Source organism: Oncorhynchus kisutch, linkage group LG14, assembly GCF_002021735.2.
Source record: "Oncorhynchus kisutch isolate 150728-3 linkage group LG14, Okis_V2, whole genome shotgun sequence".
Classification (NCBI taxonomy): Eukaryota; Metazoa; Chordata; class Actinopteri; order Salmoniformes; family Salmonidae; genus Oncorhynchus; species Oncorhynchus kisutch.
Window position 1 is genome coordinate 74627980 of NC_034187.2, and position 15354 is coordinate 74643333.

A 15354-nucleotide genomic window follows, 5' to 3' on the forward strand; every position below is an offset into this window, starting at 1 on the left:
ATAATAAACACATTTTCCAATCAGACTTTGTCCCCAAGTGAAACAATTCTGTCGATATTGACAACCCAGTCATCATAATCATCACATACACTTGTCTTGGATCTGCGCCAGGTCTCTTCAGCCAATTTTATTCGTCTCCAGAGTGATGTTGTTAATTCGTTTGAGAGGGGGACATTTTTAATTCATTTCCACTACTATTGACATTTTTTAAAAAGCAATCTTTTTTTTAACGCATTAATTAATATAGTTTAAAATGGGCGATGACAGCTTGCGGTGACGCGTCTGTCCGCGCACATTTTCAGAATCGTGATTTGGAGACTTACGTTCAATGGAGCGCATCTTGTGATGTGCCCTCCCCATCTTGTGATGTGCCCTCCCCACCCAGTATTGTGCGCAGCATTATAAAAATCGCGCCCCAGAGTGGGTACCCTATGCAGAACGCACAGCAGCAGAAAGACGCCTGAGGACAACTTCTATCCAAACTATAATTTAAACCCTCAAGTCAATGTAAGTAGCATAACTCTATTACATCTATAGACATTTAAACAAGATTAGATATTGATTTCATAACCTTTTTATCTAATTTATCTAATGTACCTACCGGTTTTATAGGGTTTTTCTATACAGCTTGTAGCCTATCTACCAATTGCATTGCCTTCACTGAAACTGACATTTTTAAACAATTAATCTGAGGAAGTCAATACACAGATATCAATTTAATTTGAAACAACAAATATAGATACACATGAGGCATCCTCCAGTTAATGTAGACTACGGGTTGTGGTGTAGTAGTAGGGAACAGACATAATTATCGTCTTGAACATACACAACTTCTAAAAGTTTTTCCCAGGTAAACTTAACTTTGATAAGACTGCGTAGCCTAAGCAATTCAGACCCTGATATTTTTCTTGATTCGTAAACATTAAAGATGCATCCTAACTTGGGTACCTGGCTGGGCGCAGTGACGCTCCTCGTCTGGACCTTCATATGCATCGGGACCCTTGCGGAAGGCTACCCGGTCAAACCCGAAAATCCCGGCGAAGATGCGCCCGCGGAGGAACTGGCCAAGTATTACTCCGCTCTCAGACATTACATCAACCTCATCACAAGGCAGAGGTGAGTGATGTGATCCGGGTGTGATACATTGCTGATTTAATTAAAGGGCTGAAGTTCGGATTTGTGATTATCCAATAGAAATATTTGATTAGTGAGCCACAGGCTATTGATTCATAATGACATTATCATATGATAACGTATATGTTAGCACCTTTAATACAAACGAATGGGCTACAGCCCAAAATGCTGTGCAAATGAGCACTTAAAATAAACAACAATACAAATTGTGCAGGTAGGCTAATCAAATGAATAATATCAGACTATAGATGCCTGTACCATAGGCTAAACCTTTCAATGACTAGCCTTACTAACTAACTAACTAATTATATGGAGTGGGACACTATGAACTCAGCTACTAGTAGCTAAAATTACACTTTGGTTTTTAGCTTAATATTTGTGTTATTACTGGCTCTAGTCCAAATACCAACTAATCCAATAATTCAGGTGACTAAAATAATAAAGATGAGTCACATGAACTTTTCACTAATTACTCTGTGTGTTGTCTATATGAAACAACGTCTTTATTTCAACAGCCCTGATTCTTAATTAGCAACATCCCACACATCTCTTTACAGATGAAGCCAGTCACCCTGCATCCACTCACACTCTGTTCACTAACCTCAGGGTAAAATTAGTTTTCTGGTACATTTTTTGCTGGTGTGCCCCTGGCTGCAATAATTTAAATGTCCAGATTTAATTGTGAATGTGTTTCTTCTGTTAGAGTGTTGGTGTTAAGAGTGGAAAAGGGTCCTAACCAATAGGGCTTATCTTCAGAGGAGCAGACTTGACAACCAGCAAAACATTCCTCTCTTTTTATACAGAAGGGCTCTCAGGACAAGTCTTTATTTTAACAGACATATATTCTTATTGACTCTAGAACAGTTGGGATAAATGATCTTATGGGGGCAGCACACATGGTCTAGTTCCTGAAGTTAAGTCTATGCAAATAGGAATTCCTGAAATGTCTCTCTCTCTCTCTCCTCTCTCTCTCTCTCTCTCTCTCTCTCTCTCTCTCTCTCTCTCTCTCTCTCTCTCTCTCTCTCTCTCTCTCTCTCTCTCTCTCTCTCTCTCTCTCTCTCTCTCTCTCAGGTATGGGAAGAGGTCCAGCCCTGACACACTGGACACACTGATCTCAGAATTGCTGCTGAAGGAGAGCACAGACACGCTCCCACAGTCCAGGTACTGTGTGTGTGTGTGCGTGCGTGCGTGTGACTGGTCCAGGACTCATATTGATAAAGTGTCTCAGAGTAGGAGTGCAGGTTCCCTCTGTCGAACTGATCCTAGATCAGCACTCCTACTCTGAGACGCAGTATAAATATGTGCTCTGGTCCTCTGGTCTCAACAGAAGAAAGTACTGTGGTAGTTTGGACATAATTGTTATTTGATACTTTATATATTTTGTCTCTTCCCAGATATGATGAACCATCGTTGTGGTAATAGTGTCTGTCCCGGCCCAACACCCGGGCTCATCGTCGTGGCGACGAGCAACTGATCTCACCAACATGGCCGCCTCACCATGGCCGATGTCCCATCCTAACAACCCCAATGGGTTTCATGAGTATGCATCCCCCTCTCTCCCCATCCTCCATCCAGAGGCCAGATAACTGTTCAGGGTCTTATGAAAGTCGTTATCTGTGCATTGTTATTCTAAATCAGGGGAGAGAATTATTGATTGTATGGTCAAAACTGTGCTATTAAATATGAATTATATAACGGATCTACTTATCTTCTGTAGTTATACACTTATTTGAAATGAGTCTTTAGACAAGAGCATAAATGAAGGTTCCTTCTGGCAATGTACATTATACTGGGGAGATTGTACGTCTTTAAATACATGTGTATACGGACTCTCACATCACAACACATTTTTGCAATCCCCGGAGAGCTTAGATTCATTCAACTCAACTCTTTTCAGGGCAATGGCAATTTGGTGGCTAAGGGCGCACTCTTGTGGTTGATATGTTTTACTGCATTGAACAAAATATGGCGTTTCCAGGCCTGAAGTCCGATTAGCTACTGTGTAGGTAGTCTCCCTGTAGAAAGCATTACGCTTCTTTCACATAGGTGTTAATGCAAAAAAGTTATACAAAATATTATACTATAACGTGGGACATTTGTAATAAACCGTCCATTGCAATGGAATAACCTTGTTAACACTTTGTCATATTACCCAACATCAAGTCATCATCGAATTATTGTCATGCCAACAAGTGTAGAAAGTGAATGAATAGAATGAGTATACTGCTATTGGAGGAATCTAGACATAAAATAGGACAAGGTAAGGGAGAGAGCAGATAAAATGTCATTCAAAATGTTGTGCATTTTGATTACTGAATGTTTCTGATTAATATGCTTGTTGTTATGGTGAACACTGACCTAATAGCCCACCTATTTTCAAATCTCAGTTTAAGTGCAAATTACCATCTAATAGGAAATAGGTCCTTATGTTATTCTATAGCCTGTCATATTTGGCACACAATGTTCATTCAACACTGCAGGCTATTTGTACAGCCAGTCTCAAATGGTGCATAGAAAGCAAATTCCTAATCCTGTCCTCTAATTCCCAGTTAATCCCACACAATGTATAATTCCCACCCAATTTAATTCAATTAACTACGCACGCCATTGTCTACTTTAATGGTTCACAGTTGCCTACTCATAACATTGAAGCTCTTTACGTAGCCTTTTTCACACACAATAAATAATACATAGGCAAGGCTATAATATCAATACCACCAAGGGCTCTCTATTCCCATGAATAAAGAATTGGTGAGTAAAAAAAAAATCACAATTTAACATTCAATTACAATATCATTCGTGTTATGAATTGTTACACTGTATCCCATCGTTGGACGTGGGGGATGGACCTCCCGATAGATCTCGGCTATGATTCGTCCATTTCTGGTATAGGTCATCAGTAGGGGCGCGGTCTAATGATTTGATTGGCATCGTGTATACACGTCTAGTAAGCAGTGGGACCAGGACAGCTGAGGGGGGTTTGAATTTCCAACTGGGACAGCCACCGCTAATTTACACACACGATTACCGGTAAGTCAGAATGGGCGATTGAAGTTAATTCTACAGAGAAACGATATGTGAAAGGAAAAGGGGACTTTTTGGTCTCCAAGATGGATTTAGAACCTGAGGAAGAAGTCAAACCTTGTGTGCTGTCCGTGATGCGTGTGTGGCTGTGGGACCTTTATTTGGAATGGTTTACTGCTTGTCCAATGTGATTGCCTTGCTCATACGCTGAGTGCTTGTTTTCGAATCGGATTCTGTTGACTATGGGAAAGGCCTAAACTATGATGATAATACTCTCCAAAGGTGCAGGCTACAATGCCTTGGATGGTTAACAAAAATGGCCGCATGTGTGTGATGAGTTTTATGTTATTTGGTAACAATTGACAGCAAAAACGGACCCATAATTTGGAACGCGTGTGGATCTCTCGTCGGCCCATTCATTATTTCCTGGGTATCAGTCTATTTCTTATCGCGGTAAAGGGATCTGTGCCTGAATTTATCGCGCCGCTGATAGGATGTGCGCGCGCGAGGAAGTGTCAGGCAGCAGGAATCCCCACTATCCCAGAAGCACCGCACCAGCAGTGAACAGGGAAGTGGTGTAGAATGTTCCAAGGCCCCGACACGATTTGATAGGCTAGAGTGAAAATACCATTGTTTGTTGAAGAACTACCGGGTTTTGTTTATTTGCGCTGAGCTGGTGAATGAACGTGGATCGGGTCTGGTATAGCTGTAGCAGCGTCTGGTCCGAAGGCAGAGGGCAGCAGACGCATGCTATTGATTTTGCCTTCAGATTTGTCTGAGTAGAGTGTAGAATGCCGTCTAATGTCACTACTTAGATGAACTCTTAATCCTGACCATCTGAATTTGATAATCTTAGTAATTATAAAAGGTTTAGATTGATTTTTGTTCGTCCTTTTTGGTTATGGTGACGCTGGGGTGGCTTTATTCACAGAGTCTCTTGCCTATTTTTCTGGCTGGGCTTAGAAGTGGAGGTGATTAGGGGGGAAACCCCTGTAAATATGCAAGGGTGGATCCTTGGGGGTAGAATTGAGGCTAATCTTAGGGCAAAAGAGGGTGCAACTCAATATTAGGAAGGTGTACACTGTGTATATCTGCAGTAATAGTGGAATGAAAGTGTAGTGTTTCACAGTAGTACTTACCAGCCAATGTTGTGATTGGCTTTGATATTCGCATATTGGTTTCTCTCACCGGAGCATCAAAATGTGAAAACTGTTCTGACTTTGACATCTAGTAGAAATCGCGCTAGATTTCCAGTCACAAAGTCAGAACAGTTTCAGTTTATGATTTAACAAGCACTGAATAGTGTAGGGAATCATTATTCCATCTTCGCTGTGAAATAGATGTTCAATACCCAATAATATAGTATTTACAGCTGTTTGAAGCTGGTGGACCTTTCGGTTTTGGTACACACTTCAAACAGATGTAAAAACTATACATATTTTTAAGATATGCCATAGCGATTTTAGATCGTACAATAATTCCCTACACTATTATTGTTTTCTCGCATAAACTGAAATTGAGCGATTTCCACTAGATAGCACAGCCACAAAGTCAGAACATTTTGACAACAGATGCCCTCCAGCAGGAGAAATCAATTGGCGAATATCACAGCCAATCACAACACTGGCTGGTAAGTAATACTGTGAAACACTATCATTCCACTATTAGCACAAGATATATTATTGACATTTTCTGAAATTACATTCCAACATCAACCTTTAACATCATGGAGCTACTCCAATTCATCAGGGCATCTACAAGGTGTGGAAAGCGTTCCACAGGGATGCTGGCCCATGCTGACTCCAATGCGACACAGTTGTGTCAAGTTGGCAGGATGTCCGTTGGGAGGTGGACCATTCTTGATACACACGGGAAACTGTTGAGTGTGAACAACCCAGCAGCGTTGCAGTTCTTCACACACTCAAACAAGTGTGCCTGGCACCTACTATGATACCCTGTTCAAAGGCACTTAAATATTTTGTCTTGCCCATTTACCCTCTGAATGGCACACATACACAATCCATGTCTCAGTTGTCTCAAGGCCTAAAAATCCTTCTTTAATCTGTCTCCTCCTCTTTGTCTACACTGATTGAAGTGGATTTAACAAGTGACATCAATAAGGGATGATAGCTTTCACCTGGAGTCACCTGGCCAGTCTATGTCATGGAAAGAGCAGGTGTCCTTAATGTTTTGTACACTATGGATCTTTTCTGAAATTACAATGCAAAATAAATCCTATGTGTTGCACCTTTAATGTAGGCTTAGGTCACTGTTGAAATGAATGCATCTTTCTTTCCTTCCTTGGGTGATATTGCATTCAACTGGATAGGTGGAAAGCTAGTCAAGGAAGGAATGAGGGTTGGAATCAGCCCATTTTAATATGACAACCCTTATTCCGTGCACGAAAGCGGAGTATTTGGATTTGTACTGGCTAGCGTACATTGTAGATTTAGTTGAGTTTATTTGCTTACTGCACTGCTGCATGCATTAAAGGAGGAAAGCAGCAGTCTCCTGCTGTTCCTGAGAATGAATGTGACCATCGTCTGAAGAAGTAGACCAAAGTGCAGCGTGGTAAGTGTCCATGATCGTTAATACTCAGAACACCAAACAAAAACAACAAAAGGAATAATGAACATCACGTTCTGCCGGCTTCACAGAGCTAACAAAAAACAAGATCCCATAACGTAGGTGGGAAAACAGGCTACCTAAGTATGATTCCCTATCAGAGACAGCTGCCCTCTGATTGGGAACCACACTCCGCCAAAACCAAAGAAATACAAAACATAGAATGCCCACCCCACATCACACCTTGACCTCACCAAATAGAGAAATAAAACGTCTCTCTAAGGTCAGGGCGTGACAGTACCCCCCCCAAAGGCTTGGACTCCCGGCCGCAAACCTGAACCTACAGGGGAGGGTCCGGGTGGGCATCTACCCTTGGCGGCGGCTCCAGTTCGTGGTGTAGCCCCTGACTCCGCCTCTGGCTCCCCCCACCTCGGTGGCGCCTCTGGTGCGGGGACCCTCGTCGCCGGCCTCGGACTGGGGACCCTCGCCGCCGGCCATGGACTGGGGACCCTCGCCGTAGGCCCCGGACTGGGGACGCTCGGCGCAGGCCCCGGCCTGGGGACTGTCGCCGGAGGCTCCGGACAGAGGACCGTCGCCGGAGGCTCCGGACTAAGGACCGTTGCTGGAGGCTCCGGACTGGGGACCGTCGCTCGCGGCTCCAGTCTGGAGACCCTCGCTGCAGGCTCCGTGCCATGGATCCTTATTGCAGGCTCCGGGCCATGGATCATCACTGGAGGCTTCGTGCCATGGATCATCACTGGAGGCTTCGTGCCATGAATCATCACTGGAGGCTTCGTGCCATGGATCCTTACCGCAGGCTCCGGGCCATGGATCATCACTGGAGGCTTCGTGCCATGGATCATCACTGGAGGCTTCGTGCCATGGATCATCACTGGAGGCTTCGTGCCATGGCTCTTCCTATAATTGTGAAGCTGAATTCACCAAGCGTCGGATTGGTCTGCCTCTGCCTCTGATTGGGAACCACACTCGGCCAAAACCAAAGAAATATAAAACATAGAATGCCCACCCCACATCACACCCTGACCTCACCAAATAGAGAAATAAAACGTCTCTCTAAGGTCAGGGCGTGACAATGAATCACCCAAGCAGAGCCAGAGAGACCAACATGACCTATGGCCAGTGGTGGAAAAAGTACCACATTTTAATACTTGAGTTAAAGTAAAGATACTTGAGTCATTTTCTATTAAGGTAACAGTTAAAGTCACCCAGTAAAATAATACTTGAGTAAAAGTCAATAAGTATTTGGTTTTAGATATACTTAACTATCAAAAGTAATAAAAAAAAAAAGTTTAAGGATTGCCAGCGGCACACTCCAACGCTCAGAAATAATTTATAAACTAAGCATTTGTGTTAAGTGAGGCTGGCGAAAGACAGTAGTTGGTAGAGGAGAGAGAGGCTGGAGGAAGACAGTAGTTGGTAGAGGAGAGAGGCTGGAGGATGACAGTAGTTGGTAGAGGAGAGAGGCTGGAGGAAGACAGTAGTTGGTAGAGGAGAGAGGCTGGAGGAAGACAGTAGTTGTTAGAGGAGAGAGAGGCTGGAGGATGACAGTAGTTGGTAGAGGAGAGAGGCTGGAGGAAGACAGTAGTTGTTAGAGGAGAGAGGCTGGAGGATGACAGTAGTTGGTAGAGGAGAGAGGCTGGAGGATGACAGTAGTTGGTAGAGGAGAGAGGCTGGAGGATGACAGTAGTTGGTAGAGGAGAGAGGCTGGAGGATGACAGTAGTTGGTAGAGGAGAGAGGCTGGAGGAAGACAGTAGTTGTTAGAGGAGAGAGAGGCTGGAGGATGACAGTAGTTGGTAGAGGAGAGAGAGGCTGGAGGATGACAGTAGTTGGTAGAGGAAAGAGGCTGGAGGAAGACAGTAGTTGGTAGAGGAGAGAGACTGGAGGATGACAGTAGTTGGTAGAGGAGAGAGGCTGGAGGATGACAGTAGTTGTTAGAGGAGAGAGAGACTGGAGGATGACAGTAGTTGTTAGAGGAGAGAGAGGCTGGAGAATGACAGTAGTTGGTAGAGGAGAGAGACTGGAGGATGACAGTCGTTGTTAGAGGAGAGAGAGACTGGAGGATGACAGTAGTTGGTAGAGGAGAGAGACTGGAGGATGACAGTAGTTGTTAGAGGAGAGAGACTGGAGGATGACAGTAGTTGGTAGAGGAGAGAGACTGGAGGATGACAGTAGTTGGTAGAGGAGAGAGGCTGGAGGATGACAGCAGTTGGTAGAGGAGAGAGGCTGGAGGAAGACAGTAGTTGGTAGAGGAGAGAGGCTGGAGGAAGACAGTAGTTGTTAGAGGAGAGAGAGGCTGGAGGATGACAGTAGTTGATAGAGGAGCGAGACTGGAGGATGACAGTAGTTGGTAGAGGAGAGAGGCTGGAGGATGACAGTAGTTGTTAGAGGAGAGAGAGGCTGGAGGATGACAGTAGTTGGTAGAGGAGAGAGACTGGAGGATGACAGTAGTTGGTAGAGGAGAGAGACTGGAGGATGACAGTAGTTGGTAGAGGAGAGAGACTGGAGGATGACAGTAGTTGGTAGAGGAGAGAGACTGGAGGATGACAGTAGTTGGTAGAGGAGAGAGACTGGAGGATGACAGTAGTTGGTAGAGGAGAGAGACTGGAGGATGACAGTAGTTGGTAGAGGAGAGAGACTGGAGGATGACAGTAGTTGGTAGAGGAAAGAGGCTGGAGGAAGACAGTAGTTGGTAGAGGAGAGAGACTGGAGGATGACAGTAGTTGGTAGAGGAAAGAGGCTGGAGGAAGACAGTAGTTGGTAGAGGAGAGAGGCTGGAGGATGACAGCAGTTGGTAGAGGAGAGAGGCTGGAGGAAGACAGTAGTTGGTAGAGGAGAGAGACTGGAGGATGACAGCAGTTGGTAGAGGAAAGAGACTGGAGGATGACAGTAGTTGGTAGAGGAGAGAGACTGGAGGATGACAGTAGTTGGTAGAGGAGAGAGGCTGGAGGATGACAGTAGTTGGTAGAGGAGAGAGGCTGGAGGATGACAGCAGTTGGTAGAGGAGAGAGGCTGGAGGATGACAGTAGTTGGTAGAGGAGAGAGACTGGAGGATGACAGTAGTTGGTAGAGGAGAGAGGCCAGAGAAAGACAGTCGTTGGTAGAGGAGAGAGGATGGAGGATGACAGCAGTTGGTAGAGGAGAGAGGCTGGAGGAAGACAGTAGTTGGTAGAGGAGAGAGACTGGAGGATGACAGTAGTTGGTAGAGGAAAGAGACTGGAGGATGACAGTAGTTGGTAGAGGAGAGAGACTGGAGGATGACAGTAGTTGGTAGAGGAGAGAGACTGGAGGATGACAGTAGTTGGTAGAGGAGAGAGACTGGAGGATGACAGTAGTTGGTAGAGGAGAGAGACTGGAGGATGACAGTAGTTGGTAGAGGAGAGAGACTGGAGGATGACAGTAGTTGGTAGAGGAGAGAGACTGGAGGATGACAGTAGTTGGTAGAGGAGAGAGACTGGAGGATGACAGTAGTTGGTAGAGGAGAGAGACTGGAGGATGACAGTAGTTGGTAGAGGAGAGAGACTGGAGGATGACAGTAGTTGGTAGAGGAGAGAGACTGGAGGATGACAGTAGTTAGTAGAGGAGAGAGACTGGAAGATGACAGTAGTTGGTAGAGGAGAGAGACTGGAGGATGACAGTAGTTGGTAGAGGAAAGAGGCTGGAGGAAGACAGTAGTTGGTAGAGGAGAGAGGCTGGAGGATGACAGCAGTTGGTAGAGGAGAGAGGCTGGAGGATGACAGTAGTTGGTAGAGGAGAGAGACTGGAGGATGACAGTAGTTGGTAGAGGAGAGAGACTGGAGGATGACAGTAGTTGGTAGAGGAAAGAGGCTGGAGGAAGACAGTAGTTGGTAGAGGAGAGAGACTGGAGGATGACAGTAGTTGGTAGAGGAAAGAGGCTGGAGGAAGACAGTAGTTGGTAGAGGAGAGAGACTGGAGGATGACAGCAGTTGGTAGAGGAGAGAGGCTGGAGGATGACAGTAGTTGGTAGAGGAGAGAGGCTGGAGGATGACAGTAGTTGGTAGAGGAGAGAGGCTGGAGGATGACAGCAGTTGGTAGAGGAGAGAGGCTGGAGGATGACAGTAGTTGGTAGAGGAGAGAGACTGGAGGATGACAGTAGTTGGTAGAGGAAAGAGGCTGGAGGAAGACAGTAGTTGGTAGAGGAGAGAGGCTGGAGGATGACAGCAGTTGGTAGAGGAGAGAGGCGGGAGGATGACAGTAGTTGGTAGAGGAGAGAGGCTGGAGGATGACAGCAGTTGGTAGAGGAGAGAGGCTGGAGGATGACAGTAGTTGGTAGAGGAGAGAGGCTGGAGGATGACAGTAGTTGGTAGAGGAGAGAGGCCAGAGAAAGACAGTAGTTGGTAGAGGAGAGAGGCTGGAGGATGACAGCAGTTGGTAGAGGAGAGAGGCTGGAGGAAGACAGTAGTTGGTAGAGGAGAGAGGCTGGAGGATGACAGCAGTTGGTAGAGGAGAGAGGCTGGAGGAAGACAGTAGTTGGTAGAGGAGAGAGGCTGGAGGATGACAGTAGTTGTTAGAGGAGAGAGAGTCTGGAGAAAGACAGTAGTTGGTAGAGGAGAGAGGCTGGAGGATGACAGCAGTTGGTAGAGGAGAGAGGCTAGAGGATGAGAGCAGTTGGTTGAGGAGAGAGGCTGGAGGAAGACAGTAGTTGGTAGAGGAGAGAGGCTGGAGGATGACAGCAGTTGGTAGAGGAGAGAGGCTGGAGGAAGACAGTAGTTGGTAGAGGAGAGAGGCTGGAGGATGACAGTAGTTGTTAGAGGAGAGAGAGTCTGGAGAAAGACAGTAGTTGGTAGAGGAGAGAGGCTGGAGGATGACAGCAGTTGGTAGAGGAGAGAGGCTAGAGGATGACAGCAGTTGGTTGAGGAGAGAGGCTGGAGAAAGACAGCAGTTGGTAGAGGAGAGAGGCTGGAGGATGACAGCAGTTGGTAGAGGAGAGAGGCTGGAGGATGACAGCAGTTGGTAGAGGAGAGAGGCTAGAGGATGACAGCAGTTGGTAGAGGAGAGAGGCTGGAGGATGACAGTAGTTGGTAGAGGAGAGAGACTGGAGGATGACAGTAGTTGGTAGAGGAGAGAGGCCAGAGAAAGACAGTCGTTGGTAGAGGAGAGAGGATGGAGGATGACAGCAGTTAGTAGAGGAGAGAGACTGGAAGATGACAGTAGTTGGTAGAGGAGAGAGGCTGGAGGATGACAGCAGTTGGTAGAGGAGAGAGGCTGGAGGAAGACAGTAGTTGGTAGAGGAGAGAGACTGGAGGATGACAGTAGTTGGTAGAGGAAAGAGGCTGGAGGAAGACAGTAGTTGGTAGAGGAGAGAGGCTGGAGGATGACAGTAGTTGGTAGAGGAGAGAGGCTGGAGGATGACAGCAGTTGGTAGAGGAGAGAGGCTGGAGGATGACAGTAGTTGGTAGATGAGAGAGACTGGAGGATGACAGCAGTTGGTTGACGAGAGAGGCTGGAGAAAGACAGTAGTTGGTAGAGGAGAGAGGCTGGAGGATGACAGCAGTTGGTAGAGGAGAGAGGCTGGAGGAAGACAGCAGTTGGTAGAGGAGAGAGACTGGAGGATGACAGCAGTTGGTAGAGGAGAGAGGCTGGAGGATGACAGCAGTTGGTAGAGGAGAGAGGCTGGAGGATGACAGCAGTTGGTAGAGGAGAGAGACTGGAGGATGACAGCAGTTGGTAGAGGAGAGAGGCTGGAGGATGACAGTAGTTGGTAGAGGAGAGAGGCTGGAGGATGACAGCAGTTGGTAGAGGAGAGAGACTGGAGGATGACAGCAGTTGGTAGAGGAGAGAGGCTGGAGGATGACAGCAGTTGGTAGAGGAAAGATGCTGGAGGAAGACAGCAGTTGGTAGAGGAGAGAGGCTGGAGGATGACAGCAGTTGGTAGAGGAGAAAGGCTGGAGGATGACAGCAGTTGGTAGAGGAGAGAGGCTGGAGGATGACAGCAGTTGGTAGAGGAGAGAGGCTGGAGGATGACAGCAGTTGGTAGAGTATAAAAACAGCCGTGATTGTGGATTCCCATCGGGCGGCGCACAATTTTCCCAGCATTGTCCGAGTTAAGGTTAGGCCGGCATAAGCCGTCATTGAAAATTTGAATTTGTTCTTAACTGTCCTGCATTTTACTGGCAATGCAAGCAGATCACTGGATATTACAATCCTACTTCCTGGGAACAGTTTTTAATGAGCAGCACGTTAATTTCACAGCCCTCCTTCATATCGGCCTTCTCTCCATTGAATCCACTCAATCCTTCCGTCACTTTAGTGCTAATTGGCCCATTACAGCAGAGAGAAAGATAGAATGAGAGCAAGAGCGAGGCTTACTGGCCGGTTTCATTACGTAATGCAGATTACAATAAGGCTCTGCACGCTGATTGGGAGTGAAAGATATCCCCTGGAAGAATGTTAATGGCAGCAAAGCCACTAGGGCAATTCTTCCTCCTCATCGAATCATCCACACCACTGGGCCCCTCCAGGGTCTGTCTCTCTACGGCCGAGGTAAAGGAGGACAGGACGGAGTGAAGGAAAGGAAAGCATGGAGAGAGAGAACACTTAAAGAAGTGGAGAAAAAAAGAGAGGAGGAAGGGAAGCTGAGAGAGAGAGAGCACAAAGAGGTGGACGAGAGAGGGAGAGAGAGAGGAAGGAGAGAGAGGACAAAATAAGTGGACAAGAGAGGAAGGAGAGAGGACAAGAGAGGAAGGAGAGAGAGGAATGAGAGAGGACAAGAGAGGAAGGAGAGAGAGGACAAAATAAGTTGACAAGAGAGGATGGAGAGAGAGGAAGGAGAGTGGACAAGAGAGGAAGGAGAGAGAGGACAAAAGATGAGGACAAGAGGTAAGGGCATAGAGTAAGCTCTTAGAAGAGGAGAGGAGACGAGATGAGGAGAGAGCACAATAAGGTCTTAAGAGAGGAGAGGAAAGGGGTGAACTCACACTGAGAGAGCAGACACAGGAGAGAGAGAAGCTGTTCAGTACTTAAAGGACCTTGATGGAGACAAGAGAGGGGGTGCACACACTTGAGAAGTAGAGAATAAGAGCGAGAGCACACTTTTGGGACTTAAAAGACGTGAGGATGAGAGAAAAGGGGCCCTGAAGGAGAGAAGAGCAAGGAGAGAGGCAGCTGCATACACACACAAACAAAATCCATCCTTTTGAGCACAGAGAGTACACAAAGCAGTATCAGAGAGTACACAAAGCAGTATCAGAGAGTACAGAAAGCTGTATCAGAGAGTACACAAAGCTATATCAGAGAGTACACAAAGCTATATCAGAGAGTACACAAAGCTGTATCAGAGAGTACACAAAGCAGTATCAGAGAGTACACAAAGCTGTATCAGAGAGTACAGAAAGCTGTATCAGAGTACAGAAAGCAGTATCAGAGAGTACAGAAAGCAGTATCAGAGAGTACACAAAGCTGTATCAGAGAGTACACAAAGCTGTATCAGAGAGTACACAAAGCAGTATCAGAGAGTACAGAAAGCTGTATCAGAGAGTACAGAAAGCTGTATCAGAGAGTACAGAAAGCTGTATCAGAGAGTACAGAAAGCTGTATCAGAGAGTACAGAAAGCTGTATCAGAGAGTACAGAAAGCACTATCAGAGAGTACAGAAAGCACTATCAGGGAGATACAAAGATGGCTGGTCAGGGACGGGTGTGAACCAACAACCAACCAGAGCCCTCCCCTTGCCCCTGGTTGCCATGCAACCAGATGACGGACAGCTCGTGATGGAGGGATTATGAAGGATCAGAGTGTCTGTTTTTGTGTAAACCGCCACAGCAGATCATCTCTGTGTTATGCATTCAGGAGTGTGTGTGTGTCCACACGGTATTAAAAGCACAGAGAATCGTTCAAAAATAGCACTTTTTGTGACCTCTGGTGACCCCTATGAGAGGAGAAATACTAGACTGTGAGATCTAAATCCTATAAATGTTACAAACTGATCTCCATTGAAGTGTTTTGATTCTCAGTTTCTGTGAATGCTCTATTCATTTAAGTACATCCTCAAAGGTCATCAAATGAAACACACACACACACACGCACGCACACACACACACACACACACACATACACACACACACACACACTGCATCTTAAGGCAACATCCGTTCATGTACGCACAAACAAACACATAAACATGTACGCACAAACAAACACATAAACAAGTGAGAGGGACTTTTTTCTCTCCATCTCCCAGGCACAAGGAAGCAGAGAGGACTGAGTAATAGCCGTCACTCTGGGTTTTTCTCAGTCAATTGAGAATCACAAAGCAGGCCAGTAACCCGGATTGCCTTGGAGCCACAATGTCCTCCCGAGCAAGGCTGGCTGCTAGGACTCCTGGGGTAGCGCGGAGCAATTAGTGAACTTTGCTGCAACATCGCTACAATAGCCTGTACACTCAGAGACTGTGTTATTCAATTCTATCAGAGCTTGCTCTGGACAGTGGGGTATGCCACGTGTGTTGGTTGGTGTGTGTTGTGGAGAGAGGAGGATTTGGTTGAGGGGCTGCTAGTTTAGCCAATCTCTAATGACTCCTCTACAACCATCCCAACCCTAAACCACCCCCACCCCCCACACACACACACACCGAGCAGCCACTGCCACAAGCC

At 46.2% G+C, this 15354-nt stretch overlaps 2 protein-coding genes across 4 annotated transcripts in view; both read left to right on the plus strand.

The window, feature by feature from the left end:
- The first annotated feature begins 425 nt into the window (after positions 1-425).
- LOC109904649 (pro-neuropeptide Y) lies at positions 426-2841 on the plus strand. Its single transcript, XM_020501832.2, has 4 exons — positions 426-507; positions 929-1116; positions 2206-2295; positions 2529-2841. Exons 2-4 carry the CDS (start codon positions 929-931, stop codon positions 2551-2553), a joined length of 303 nt encoding a protein of 100 aa, XP_020357421.1. The 5' UTR covers positions 426-507; the 3' UTR covers positions 2554-2841.
- A 1212-nt stretch (positions 2842-4053) lies between these two features.
- LOC109888283 (MAGUK p55 subfamily member 6-like) overlaps positions 4054-15354 on the plus strand; it is a 40764-nt gene continuing 29463 nt past the window's right edge. For 2 of the 3 annotated variants that reach the window (XM_031788956.1, XM_031788957.1), the window contains exon 1: positions 4062-4164. The gene's annotated coding sequence lies outside the window, so the exon portion shown is untranslated. Of the gene's footprint in view, positions 4165-15354 lie in introns of all 3 variants that reach the window. The other variant, XM_031788960.1, reaches the window with a different exon arrangement.